Below are 14,276 nucleotides of genomic sequence, written 5' to 3'. Positions count from 1 at the left end.
CAGTATACTTCTAATAAATATTGTTTTGTTGTTTGGTCTCCTGTTCCATCACCATTCCATGAGTTATTTGAGCCTTTAAGACTCATGGTTTGCCTTTAGGAAATTGATTTGAAAGTTTGCCACCGATCAGGGATGTGCAAAACTCATATTTTTCATGGTTGAATAATCCGTGGGTGGTATGACCTAATAATCGATTATTTGGATTAGAAATGAACACCTACCAGGTGCCAAATGCAGTACTTTGTCCTGTTGACACAGTAAATATTGGCTCCGCTCAGTGATTTATTTATTAAATAAAATGTAAGAATTTGAATTGTATTCAGTAATTTATGCCCAAAATTCGAGTCGATTCTTCCAATCGAATAATCAATTACTCTAATATTCTGAGCCATCCCTATCACCTATAGTGTGAATTATGAACTATAGTGTGAACTCTGTCCTTCTAAATACACATTTCAAGTAGCTGTTGAGCCTCAAACTACATGTACTATATACTCAAACTATATAGCTGAAAAGAAAAAAAACAAAAACACCCCATGGAATATTGATACCTACTTTATCGAGGCTGGATCCACAGACTGTGTCAGGCTGATACGGCAGAAGAAGCAGGTCTGATCTGAGGCGTTTCCTTCCCAAGCATGAACTGCATGGACAGGGAGGAGCAGGAAGGATGAGAGGGAAGGAGGGGGTGGAAAACAAGGACGGACTCTTCAATAAGGAAACATCTATTCGTACGTGATCACAAACAGAGGAAACGTTGCCGTGTTGCCTAGAATGACTAAATGGAAAGTTTACCCAGGGTGTCTGCAGGTATCCAAGACTCAATTGTAATGCTTTATAGATAATGTATATATATATATATATATATATATATAGAAAATGAGACATTATTTTTAAGGCCTAATATTTGAAAAATGTGACTTTTTAGGGACCTTTAGACACCCTGAATAAGCTGCAAAATTTTTACTGTGAGATGCGTTACTTTGTCAAATTCACCACCAACTGGCCAACCACCATGGTGTTAAATAAAATGAAAAAAGATTATTTAAAATAGCTTCCTGTTAAAATGTCAAAAGTTGCGGGTGAAGCTTTTAGATCACACCAAGAATTGTAAAAAGGGAAGGTTAAGTTTTCTGACCTGACAAAAAAAATGATTGTGCTCTTGTCAAACATAATTTAAATTCCAATCAATTTCAATTTCATATTTCCATACATATTCTGAGGAAGATGTGAATTTTAACTTTCTTTTAAAATTTCTGACACGGCAGCACAAAAGGTCCTAATGATTTTAACCTTGACTATCAAATGAATTTATTTTTTAACAAAATAATCACATGCATTACCACTTTAAATTTAACTATTTTAAATGAGAAAATTGAATCAAACCAAGATCATAAACATATTTACAGCCTTAATATAATCTGAATATTCCATTGCATTTTTTTTTATGCTTGAGTCAAGTTCTAATAGACAAGGGTGAAAAGCGATAAGGCATATTCAACTACAGTATATTGCTATACATTTTACACACGCAGGCCATGGCCAACTCCACCAACATCAGAATGAACAGCTATGTTATACAACATTTTTGGCAGTAGCCAAATAATTTCCCAAAACAAACTTATATTAATCAAAGATGCTGGAAAATTGTATTTAGGAAATGACTTGTTATTTAACAGTAAATTGTGTGCATCAAAAACACTTCAACACACTATTCCACTAAAATAAACCTTTGAAATTCTGCTTCTTAAATTTACTTTCAGAAAAATATTTTTTTTTTTAATTTTTCTTTGGATTTGCAAGTTTAATCGTCTTCCCTTGGAAACTCACTGGGGAAAAAAGAAAACAATTAAATGACGAAATACCAGCAAGTTTTTATTTTTTTACTTTATTGGAAAACTGACTAAATCACAGGTCCAATGACTGAACCCAGAACAGTATTCACATATACCCCTCAGCTTACACATTCACATTTCATTGTAGAGCGATATCTTTTTTTAATTCAGTGTGCCACAAGCGCACCTACTCGTCACAAAAACATTGACAGATGAGAAATGCAGTGGCTTATGTTGTTCCATAAAAAAAAACATTTGAGTGTGCCTCTAAAAAACACATCTTCAACCAAATTGCGACACCAGAATCACATCCAAAGTTAAATGGTAAAAACCTGCAATCAAACTAGTGGTAAAATGAGGATGTCGAAAACTAAAGACGGCGACGTAATGTGAAAATTAAGACTTGGGGTAGTACCACCCATTTCCAGCATTAAAATTGCCAAAACTGTACTATAGCCCAACTCCCAAGCTGTTCTGTGGCCTATAGAACCAATTCATACCAGACAAATTAGGTAAATCTATTACTAATTGTGACATTGGTGCTCTCTCTTTTATAACTGCTCTCAGAAAAACAGAAGTGCAGGAATTGGTTCTGAAAATGGGTGGTATCCCCTTAAATGGGTTCTAGCTAGGCACTTAAGCACAGTTGGCCACCTCCATGTATTCCTGAAATGCACAATAGAGCATTGTGACTCCATAAAGAGTTAACCAAATAATTATATAGTTATATGTTTAGTGCTCTGACTTTACTTTAACTTCCCCCACCGGCCGCTAGAACCGCTTTTAGAGGTGGCTTGATAAAACGTTGCATTGTGGGCATTTGATTCAGTGCAATTGTGGGTTTGCCGATGCCTATACGGCCATACCACAGGTAACCATCATCATCATGTCTTCACAGCAGCTAATCTTAAGAGTTTAATTTTATCCCAACCTTTCATAATATTAAACAAACAAGAAAGGAAATTTAATTCTCAACTCAATCACATACCTACAAATTGGCTCACCCGTTTTTATGTTTTTTTTCCTGGTCTGAGGTGCACCAGATTACGAGATAGTTCATTGTATGGTTCTCTGTTGAGTAAAGCTGTACAGTAGTAATGGAGGACCGCCTGGACCCCGAAAAAAACATGTTGTTTTTTTTTCAACCGCCCTCCCTGCCCAAAAAGACTTCAGTAGAAGCGCTTGCGGCTTTTCTCCTTCCAGCGTCCATACGCCATCACCGCGATGCCCCCCAGGACACTCAGGCCGATGATGGAGAAGAGCACCGTGATGAAGATTTGGACTCCGCTCATGCCCTCCTCCTGCACCTCCACTGGAAGTGAAAAAATAATAATTATTATGAAATAAAATAAAATGTGTGTGTGTGTGTGTATCTATGTATATATATATTCCAAAATTCATCAATCAAGGACACAATACATCATTTCAAAATGTAAGGTATTAAGAAGCACGTTTTATTTGTTATCCAGGAGGTTGAGGATGGTTTCCACGCTGGGTTTCTACCTGTGAACTGTTCCATGTTATCCACTCTGGGGACGATGACCTCCTCTTCCTCCTCCTCATCTTCGTCTTGAGTCCGCTCAATGGTCAGCTCATAGAGCTTCATCGAGATGAGGTCGTGGTTATCTGGAGGAACAGATATGGGGCTTTCTGAGAGATCTTTTGAAACGTCTTCTTTCAGAGTTAGAACGTTAAACAGAGTTGAAAGGTTAGACTTCTATCAGTTCCATAAATCCATAGTCAGCTTTTTTCTGAAAGCTAGTTCAATAATCTGAACACACACACACACACACACACACACACACACACACACACACACACACACACACACACACACACACACACACACACACACACACACACACACACACACACACACACACACACGAAAAGAAACCTTTTTAAGGACTTTAAAAGAGACTTATGAAAGGCGGGGGGGGACTCAGACGTGAACACAGCGCTCAGTGTGTCCTGATCACAGAGAGCTGTGCGCCAAATGGATGGATTAATGCTGCCTCAAAATAAAACAACTAATAACACAAAATTCACAAAAGGATTGTGCGGCTTTTACAGCTGCTAAACCAGCACAAATAACAGAAAATGTATGCGTGTAATTCACAAAGCAGCTGCAAACGGTGAAATGCAGTTCTAACCGTGCTGCCACACAAATAGCGCCTTGGTTCGCCGGTGCTATTTGCGCGTATTTAAATTTGGTATTATACATATATTGGGGAAAATTGCCAATTGGTGCAAAATTTGCGTAGGTCCCTTCCTACGCAAATGAGCATCATTGCAAATAACATCCAATTCACAAATAGCGGCGCTAATAGCCACACGCAGTTAGAGCGACGCTATTACGGTCTGCAGAGACCTGGTGGAAATTGTACAGAAAATAATAAAGGCAGCGGTGCTGATCTGTTACCTGAGTGATCAGAGCATATGTATGTGACAAATAATCTCTTGAACTTGAACTTGAACATATACCTGTCAAGTTAATATTGGCAATTGAAAATAATGGAAGCTGGACCATTTAGCTGGCACAAATTGAGGAGCAATTCATGCTATTTGCGGCCACAATCCATCCAGACCTTACTTACCTGACAGGTCCCCTGTAGCGGAGGAAGCGCCGAAGTAGTAGCTTAGGGGAAGCCGCACGCCTGTGATGTCAACACAATCTTTCCACTGTCGGCTGCCATCTATGTCCAACATTAACTGGGAATATAAAAAGTCAGTGTGAATCACCTATGAATAAACACCAGGGATGAAACTGATAGCAGCATTATATTCCTGAGCTAGGATTCTTCACCCACTCCTCAGTATTTCTGCATATTTGGAATAAAATCTTTTCAATAATACAGTTTTACATCAAAATTAGCGGGTTTACGCTATTTTTTTAAACCCAGGTAAACCCGCTAAAAATAGGTGATTCCCATTGCCAGGAGAATTGACGTTTTTTACTGGTGGGTCACGGTCGACATCACGAACACGCTGGAAAAGGGTTGTGTCATGATGCCAGTGTGATTGGGAACAAAACAGTTCCAAAGGGGCCAAAATCAGCCGATATTAAAATCCCGGGCTATTGTAGGGTCATTTGACCCGGGACTGAAACCCAGGTTCAATCTTTCCCACTGATGACTAATGCTGGATGTTAGCAGGTGTTACCGGGTTTTTGGTGCAGTGGGAAAGAGGTATAACATGTTTCGACATGATGGACCAATCCGGAAAAACTTGTTGAAATGTTATCACAGGATCGCAGAATCAGGGAAGGACTGTTTTATTCACATGAACAATTATTTATTATTCATTCATTACCACCAACTGAGAATTATACTGTACATAGCTTGCTCCATAATACCATGTTACAGTTTTTCTCCATTAAATATGACAAAAACACTCACATTTTTTGCTTGAGAAAGTCACTGAAACTTCATAATAATCATACTTTTCGGAAATAAAAACAAAGAAAATTAAAATGATTTCATTAATTGGAAAAAATAATCAGCAGAAATTGCCGCATTATCCTGAGATGAAACAAAGCGATCCCAAAACAATCATATCTACTGTCCAATTTCTATTTCATATCTATTGCGATTCTCTTATGGCTGTGATTTTGTGAGTATTGCACGTCAATGTTTTTAAAAACATTTTTAAAGTCAACTCTAAAAAAGGCCACGCCTACCTCTGCCCTCCCTTGTAAAATAAAATTTAAGTTCCGCGGCTCTGAAGCAGTTTAGTTATGGAACAAAAATGTCAAAAATAATTCAAAACTAAGCAAATTCACTATCTGTTACAAATATGATAATTGCCCAAAAAAATGACTTCCTTATTGTTTACCTCCCACCCTTATAAGAGCTGTGTTGATGGAGTAGGATTAAACAGTGAATCAGTTTTGTTTGATTTGCAGATGGTTTGATACTCCTGTGTGTGTGTTTCTCACCGTCAGCCTGTTCTTGGTGTATCTGATGAGGAGGAAGGTGTCGTGGTTGACGTTGCGCACCAGAGCCGTGCAGCCGCCGAGTTCTGTGGGCCGCCCGTCGCGATCATGGTCGTATGTCAGCGTCCCGTTACCCAGCATCACGGATATGTGCGGAAACACCCGCTGCGTGTGGAAGAGGGAGGGAGAGACATTTTGATCAAAAAATTTAAAAGGGCTGGAATTGAACTTAGGGCTGGGCCATTTGGATAAATTTACCGTCATAATAATCATAGGTAATCCTAAAGCGTATTGATAACTGTACCTAGACCAGTGCTTCCCAACCTTTTTCTGCCACCCTGTTGACCACTAAAATGTCTCAAACCCATTGAACAGTGCTTATTATTATGGCCTAGGAATAGGAAGTGATGCACGACTCGTGAAGGTTCATTTGTAGTGAACTAATCTTTTAAATTACTCGGGCAAAAAGTTCCCCAGGCGGGTGAGCGAATGTTTGACTCACAAAATGAAAGTAATTACTGAGGACTAAATTAAAGTCCAAGGCACAGGTATTTGGCATTACACCACATTCCAAAGTATTACGCAAATTGTATTCAAGTGTCCTTAACATAGAATTTTTTTGTTTTTCAATTAAACTCATGGATGGAATTATTTCTCTCGGGGCTCTTTGGATCACTGAAATCAATCTCAGACACCTGTGATAATTAGTTTGCCAGGTGAGCCCAATTAAAGGAAAACTACTTAAGAAGGACGTTCCACATTATTAAGCAGGCCACAGGTTTCGAGCAATATGGGAAAGAAAAAGGATCTCTCTGCTGCCGAAAAGCCTCAAATAGTGCAATGCCTTAGACAAGGTATGAAAACATTAGATATTTCATGAAAACTTAAGTGTGATCATCGTACTGCGAAGAGATTTGTGGCTGATTCAGAGCACAGACGGGTTCGTGCAGATAAAGGCAGAATGAGGAAGGTTTCTGCCAGACAAATTCATGGCATGAAGAGGGCAGCTGCTAAAATGCCATTACAAAGCAGCAAACAGGTATTTGAAGCTGCTGGTGCCTCTGGAGTCCGGCCAACCTCAAGGTGTAGGATCCTCCAGAGGCTTTCAGTTGTGCATAAATCTTCTATTGGGCCACCCCTAACCAATGCTCACAAGCAGAAACGGTTGCAGTGGGCCCAGAAATACATGAAGACTCATTTTCAAACAGTCTTGTTTACTGACGAGTGCTGTGCAACCCTGGATGGTCCAGATGGATGGAGTAGAGAATGGTTGGTGGATGGCCACCATGTCCCAACAAGGCTGCGACATCAGCAAGGAGGTGGCGGAGTCATGTTTTGAGCCGGAATCAAGGGGAGAGAGCTGGTGGGCCCCTTTAGGGTCCCTGAAGCTGTGAAAATGACCTCAGCAAAGTATATAGAGTTTCTGGCTGACCACTTTCTTCCATGGTACAAAAAGAAGAAGCGTGCCTTCCATAGCAAAATCATCTTCATGCATGACAATGCACCATCTCATGCTGCAAAGAATACCTCTGTGTCATTGGCTGCTATGGGCGTAAAAGGAGAGAAACTCATGGTTCCCCTGACCTCAAGCAAAAGATCTATGAGGGTGGGACGCAGTTCACATTAAAACAGCAGCTCTGGGAGGCTATTCTGACATCCTGCAAAGAAATTCAAGCAGAAACTCTCCAAAAACTCACAAGTTCAATGGAGGCAAGAATTGTGAAGGTGATATCAAAGAAGGGGTCCTATGTTAACATGTAACTTGGCCTGTTAAGATGTTTTGGATTGAAATAGCTTTTGATTTCAGATAACATGATCTCCTAATGCTGCAAATTCAACAAATGACCATTTCAGTTCTTTACAACCTATAAAATGTTTTGAAACTCTGTAGTGCCTAATAATTTGGAACAGTGCATTTTGAGTTTTTTATTTTTGAAAAAAATACTGTTATCAGTTTGTTCAATAACATTTGAATTATACACTAATGGTTGATGACTTGAAAATTATACTGTCATTTGCATCGACTATTTAGGAAAATCAGAGAAAAATATCATTTGCATAATAATTTGGAACGTGGTGTATTCATATCGAATGTGACTGATTCTGACTCTTCGCGTTCCACCAAAATAAATAGTTTTGACAGAATTTAATGATTCATGTGAGAATTCCAATCACAACTCGGAGCTGAACCGACGTTTCTCACTCTCGTTCATTGTTCATCAGAAGTCCTCCCTCGTTCACGGTGCGTTACACCCACTGAACAAAATGGGCTCCAACTCAGAAAATTTAACGACTCGTATTTGTTAAGAACCAAATCTCAAAAAAAGAGTAACTTTTCATCAATACTAATCATATTCAATTTCAGCGTGAAACTCAAGCTTGTTATAATCATCACAGAGCTGCAATTCTGGCTTGAACTGATTAATTAGCGCAGCCTTAGAATTTGTACAATTTTGATCTTGCAACACAAGAGCTAGTTTACACTATTTATTAAGTGTTATTTAAAACAAAACAAAAAAAATCAAGGCACACCTGGCAAGCCCTTGTGGTACCCACTAGTGTTTTGTGGCAAAATGGTTGAAAACAATGAGACTAGACTTACGACTACAAACTTGTGTGTAACAACACGACTATGTCTCCATCTTGCAATGAAGTTAAGCAATGAGATGGAATTATCTCCTAACCCAATTTCTACAGATGACAGTAACAGTTTATGCTTTAACACACACACACACACACACACACACACACACACACACACACACACACACACACACACACACACACACACACACACACACACACACACACACACACACACACACACACACACACACACACACACACACACGATGGATGACTGGGGCTAAAGGAGGGAGAGCGCATTTCCAGCGGCTCAAAGTGATTGGAGCGATGGCAAATGTTATCGCTGAAGCTACCTGAGTTCCAGTTTTCCTCTTCTGCTTATCCAGAAGAGTTTGCAGGCGGGGGAAAAAAGTTAAAAAAGTGTAATCACATACAGAACAGCAGCCGGTCCCTATTAGAGACACCCATATAACCATATTACTTTATTTATTTGTCACTTAAATATGATGTTTGATAAGTTGGTACAATTCATTTCTGGTATGATGTGAACTGAGAACGAAATTCTCAGTCTGTCTTAACGGACTGAGAATTTCACTTTTTTTGTTACGGAAATGTATATCGCTGAAACGGATCGTTCTTATTTTCGCAAAACTGCATTTTCGATAACTACGTGGTCTGTGTGGCTTGTTTGCGGGAGAAAAGGTTAAAATAAGGTCTGGTTATCATCAGAGATATTTCAATACGGGAACAGATACTGTGACACTACACGATATAAAACAACATTTTCCATGACCAATTTCCTTCACAGATATTGTGTTAAATGTCATATACTGCTTAAAACTAAATAAATAAATAAATAAATAAATACGCATCTACGTCTCTTTTAATCCTTTTAACATGACACATTTGCTCTTACAGTACAAAGCTGTGGTTTTATATCATTTGTATGTTTGTATAGGTTTTTTTACTCATATTTCATTGTTCTTTTTGACTTCACAACCTTTTACTAAGTTTTTGTATTTATGTCCAGTCTGATTGGTTTTATTTTTCTTCGACTGTGTTTCTTTTATCCTTCCTGACTTATAAAGCAGGTTGTGACAGTATGTTTTGTTAAAGTGCTATATAAATAAAGAGTGACTGACTTACTTACTTCATTTTGGATTACTCACACTCAAGGGATTTACTAGTGAGGTGATTTAAATGACACGGAATGCTACGATATTTTATACCGTCAAGTAGGTCAGGAAAATATATCGTTATAATATTGATATTTTGATATGAGACTAGATATCTAGGATTTAGATTATTGTATTATCATCATATAGTTACATTTTGTCTTAAAGGCCAAATCACAGTAAAGTAATGACATTTCCTGAACTTCTGCCTCTTGGTCATTACCAAGTGATAGTTTTACGAATATTCCTTCTATGTAAATGTCTAATAGATACACGAATAGTCACTCCCAAAATATCTTCAAATCATCGATACATCAAAAGAAAGTTATATCTGACTTTGTCAATATTGCCCTGCTGTACTTTCCATGCAATTCAGTCAATACCACAAAAGTATTGAATTTTCATAACCAATCCTAGTTTTATTAGGGCATTTGTTAAAAAACAAAAAACAAACAAAACCCTATCCTTTAGGAAATACATAATTTCTAATTATAATTTGTTATATATACCATATCAATAACTTATCCTGTGCATAAATATATATAAATATATATATGACTATTTGTTTTGTATTTTTCAGCGATTTGTGTTAATATAGCTATTTATTTTAACTTTACTTTTTTCTATTTTTTTTTTTTTTCCCAGACTGTTGAGCTTTTTTTGGAGTCTTATTTAATTTTTATTTTATTTATATTATTCTATTCACTAACTGCATTACATTTTAGGAATCAGTTTCAGTTAGTTGCTAGGTAGGAAGTAGGTTAGCTATTATGTTCGGTTTAGTAACTATTGTGCATAATCTCCGGGTGCGTTGCAAAGACATTTCACTGCATATATGTATGAACGTATGTACATGTATGTGACAAATAAAGCTCTTGAATCTTGAATAATCTGTAGAAATGCACCAATCCTTGCCCTGACAAATTCCTTGTACATGTTAATGCACCTGGCAGAACAAACACGTTTCCGATTCTGATGAATACAATTTGCATTAAAGTTAGGACTGTTGCCTGACAACGGAGACCCTACAGTTATCAGCTAATTAAGAGATGGCACAACAAAGACAAATGGGACAAGAAAGAGGGACGTGTGGGTTCACCTCGTGGTTCTTATCTTCATTGGGGTAGGTGTCCACAAACACCCCCAGGCCTGTAAACTGGTTGATGTTGCCAAAAGCTGGGCCTGCGCAAAGCAAATTCACAATTAAGGCTCACAAGGCTCACAATTAAGTTAATACTGGCACAGAGTGGGTTCCCACTGGGGGGAGGGGGACCAGATCTGTCAACCGCTTACTTACCTATCTGCATGCGTTCTTTGGTCAGCCAAAAGGCCAGCCCGTCACCGTTAAAATTCTTCTTCCCCTCCCCGTGGATTTTAAAATGAACCTGGAGCTCCCAGTCCCGCAGGTAAAAAGGCTAGAAAAAAAATTCCAAAAAAAGGAAAGAAAGAAAAGAAGCAGGTTATGCTGATGCAGGGTTTGAGTATGTATGGTATGCTGATGGTTTGAGTATGTATACAGTACGTACGCTTCAAGCACCGTTTTTAAAAAGTACACTGTGTTAGTTTTGGTGAGACGGCGGAAGAAAAAAAAAAAAAACCACGAAAAAACGTACGACTCGACTCCACACGGCTCCTTGTCTGCTCTGCAGGTCTGGGGTCAGCCTCACATGGTCAGTGGTAACCATCGCAGTGCCCATCAGATCCCAGTGGGAAGAACTGGAGAAACCCAGTCCTACACACACACACACACGCGCACACACACACACGCACACACACACACACACACACACACACACACACACACACACACACACACACACACACACACACACACACACACACACACACACACACACGTTGTGGGTTTTAAAAGTATGTACTTAATGAGTGTGTCGTCTGTATCCAATGAAATAGTATTGCCATTAGGCCTTTTGATCCGGATCATGTTAAGTCGATAGTGTTTTTTTTTTTGTTTTTTTTTTTAATCTTACGTTTTATTGCCTTTCCTGATTTTCTTTTCCTCCCGGGTTTGTCTTCCTATTATTCCACTGCACTGTCCTTGTGTGAATGCGTGTGACAAACAAGGATCTTGCATGGTGTCGTACTGTCGCTTTAATCCTACGTGCCCCGAGGCTTTTAATCCAAGCTCTTCACTCGGATTTCCACTTTAAAACACGAGGGTTAAATGTGCTTGTTTATAACTATAAAGAAACCACAGAACTTCGGAAAAGGGAAAAAAATGAAACGAAATAAACGACTTAATTTACCTTAAGTGACCGAGAAAACGAGTACACAGTTGTGGTGTCAACTAGTAACACTTACCTTGGTAAGGCTTTATCAGCGAATACTCCCGCTTTAAAAACTCCTCCATCTCGTATACGTTGTCGGCAAACGAATGGCTCATCCCAATACAAAAGACAATAAACACCCATGTTAATTTACGGATGACTCCAACATTAAACATTGAATCGGAGATAAGTAATCGCCTCTCTCGACAGTTGACAGACTGGATCGCGGCGGCAGCGGCCATGTTGTCCCTCCCATTCTGACGCATCCGCCGCCCACATTTGCTATTGGACAGTTCGCTTCTCACGTGCTGCCTCACGTCACACGGGAGCGACGGGAACCGCGGTCCTCCGGTTTGGAAGTACTGTTCGCTTCAGCTTCATCAAAAACCCTCTGGGTTTTGTTTCCCCATCAAAAACCCTCTGGGTTTTGTTTCTCGGAGTGTTATTTTCTCCCAGGCGTTTTGCCAGCTATAAGTGCCTGGCGCCGAGCAACTGCCGAGCCCACGGACACGAACGAAGCGTCCTTGTATTCGGGACACTCGAGACATTTTGTGGTCCAAGTTTGATCCACATCGATGTGTATTTGGAGCAGGGGTTAGTCAAAAAGGTTTTTCTGAAGCCGACGTACCTGGGTGGTGGAGCGGGGCGCTTTGTGACATCATCATCATCGTTATCCAGTTTTCTATATGTGAAGGAAGTGGCACTGGGGGGGTTCACATGGGGCGAGGTGCGCTGCGCTCTAGACTCAATTGGTGTAGATTAGTTGCTTCGCACAGGATCTGCGCTAGGTCGAGACGATAGACGGCAGGAACTGAATCTGTGTTCCAAGGGAACTCAGAAAATTGTGATTCAGCTCGATTGAAAGTGATGCTGCGTTTCATGGGAACTTGGAAAACGTGACTACTCTGGACCCCTTGCATTGCTGCCTGCATCTATATTAAGATATGTAATCATCCAATTTGTACATGTGCGGGTTGCGTCTCCTGGGGTCACATCCGGCGAGGTTTGCGGTGTGGACTCCCATTATTGTGTAGTGGTCGCTTCGTACAGGTTTTTCACTGGTTTGAGATGACTGACAACTGGAGCGGACGCTGCGTTCAAAGAAAACTCGGAAAATTGTAACTCGTTTTAGTAGCATGCTGATCTAAAGACGAGCGACAGCACAAACTGAAGCTACGTTCCATGGGAACTCGAAAATTTAGAATTGGTGTTGGTACAAAGTATAAAGTTGGATTGTGTGTTTTATGGGAGCTGGTAAAACTAATTTGTATCTAACAACGTAACACGACTAACCTGGACCCCGTGTATTGCTGCCTGCTATATTTGTACTTTGTTTTGTGTGAGGGAGAGAGAGAGAGAGAAGAGATTTTTTTTTGATTTTTAAAGCATCTTTATTTTAACATTTTCTCTAGTTCACAGTTGCAGACAATACAACAAACACACTTTGTTCACCAACAGAGTCCTACACGTTAAAAACAGACTGGAAGCACAGGTCGTCCTCCACCAGGGAACAGATGGCGTCATTAAAACACCACAGCTTGATGAAGACGTCCAGACTCTTCATCAGTCTGTGAAAGTTAAAATCAATCGAGACTCTGGCCCTGACCAACGCTACAAACACTCTTCCTAAAACACTTTCCTTTCCCCTCAGTTTGTTCCTTCTCGTGAGGTAGATGGCCATCTTCGCTTCCCCTACTAGAAAATTTAGCAGTCGCCATTTCTCTGCGTTGGCCCTGTAGTACCTAACCCCAAAAATAAAAACGTTTCTGGACCACTCCTCCTTAAAGAGCTTAAAACTTTCCTTTAAAAGACTAAAAAGCTCTAAAAGTCTGTCGAGAGAGAGAGAGAGAGAGAGAGAGAGAAAATAGTATGGGAATGGTAGCTCAGGAGGTAGAGCTGGTCGTCTAGGAATCTGAAGGTTGCGGGTTCGATCTCAGGCTCCTCCTGCTAGCATGCTGTAGTGTCCTTGAGCAAGACACTTAATCCCTTATTGGTCCTGATGGCTGCGTCCATTGGTGTTTGAATAATTGTAAGTCGCTTTGGATAAAAGCATCTGGTAAATGTAATAATTTAATTTACTATTTACTATGCTTGCTTCTATGAATCATTGTCTTGTAGAATATAAAAGGTTGAAAGAAATAGAATCTGGCCATAGTTAATAATGACAAACAAAACTTGATGAAAATTTCCATTTCATGTAAATTAGGTCAAATGCGTAAAGGCTTGTTGCCATGAGGAATGTTGCAGTTATATTGTATATCTCTAGATCTCGTGATATTGTGGACAATAGTTTGCTTATCACCAATGTGAATGGACACAATATCAAGAGGGTCTCGGAGTATAAATGTCTTAATATCTGGCTGGATCAAAAGGTTACTTTTAAATTTCACATTGTCACGCTTGTCAGCGAGCTGCGACTAGCAATTGGATATTTGTACAGAAACAAAGCAAATTTTCC

General features: G+C 39.5%; 1 protein-coding gene across 2 annotated transcripts; it reads right to left on the bottom strand.

The window, feature by feature from the left end:
* Positions 1-1,892: 1,892 nt before the first annotated feature.
* On the bottom strand, positions 1,893-12,025 carry lman2lb (lectin, mannose-binding 2-like b). Of its 2 annotated transcripts, XM_080003256.1 has the most exons (9): positions 11,853-12,025; positions 11,144-11,262; positions 10,828-10,945; positions 10,630-10,712; positions 8,709-8,729; positions 5,773-5,934; positions 4,433-4,547; positions 3,339-3,461; positions 1,893-3,147 (listed from the first exon to the last, which is right to left on the bottom strand). In XM_080003256.1, the coding sequence occupies exons 1-9, from the start codon at positions 11,992-11,994 to the stop codon at positions 3,005-3,007; spliced, it is 1,026 nt and encodes a 341-aa protein (XP_079859382.1). In that variant the 5' UTR covers positions 11,995-12,025; the 3' UTR covers positions 1,893-3,004. The 2 variants fall into 2 exon arrangements, with proteins under 2 accessions (XP_079859382.1, XP_079859383.1); XM_080003257.1 differs by lacking the exon at positions 8,709-8,729.
* Positions 12,026-14,276: the final 2,251 nt, after the last annotated feature.

Source organism: Zeus faber (assembly GCF_960531495.2).
Source record: "Zeus faber genome assembly, chromosome: 7".
NCBI classification, from domain to species: domain Eukaryota; kingdom Metazoa; phylum Chordata; class Actinopteri; order Zeiformes; family Zeidae; genus Zeus; species Zeus faber.
This window is presented reverse-complemented; position numbering and strand designations above follow the sequence as displayed.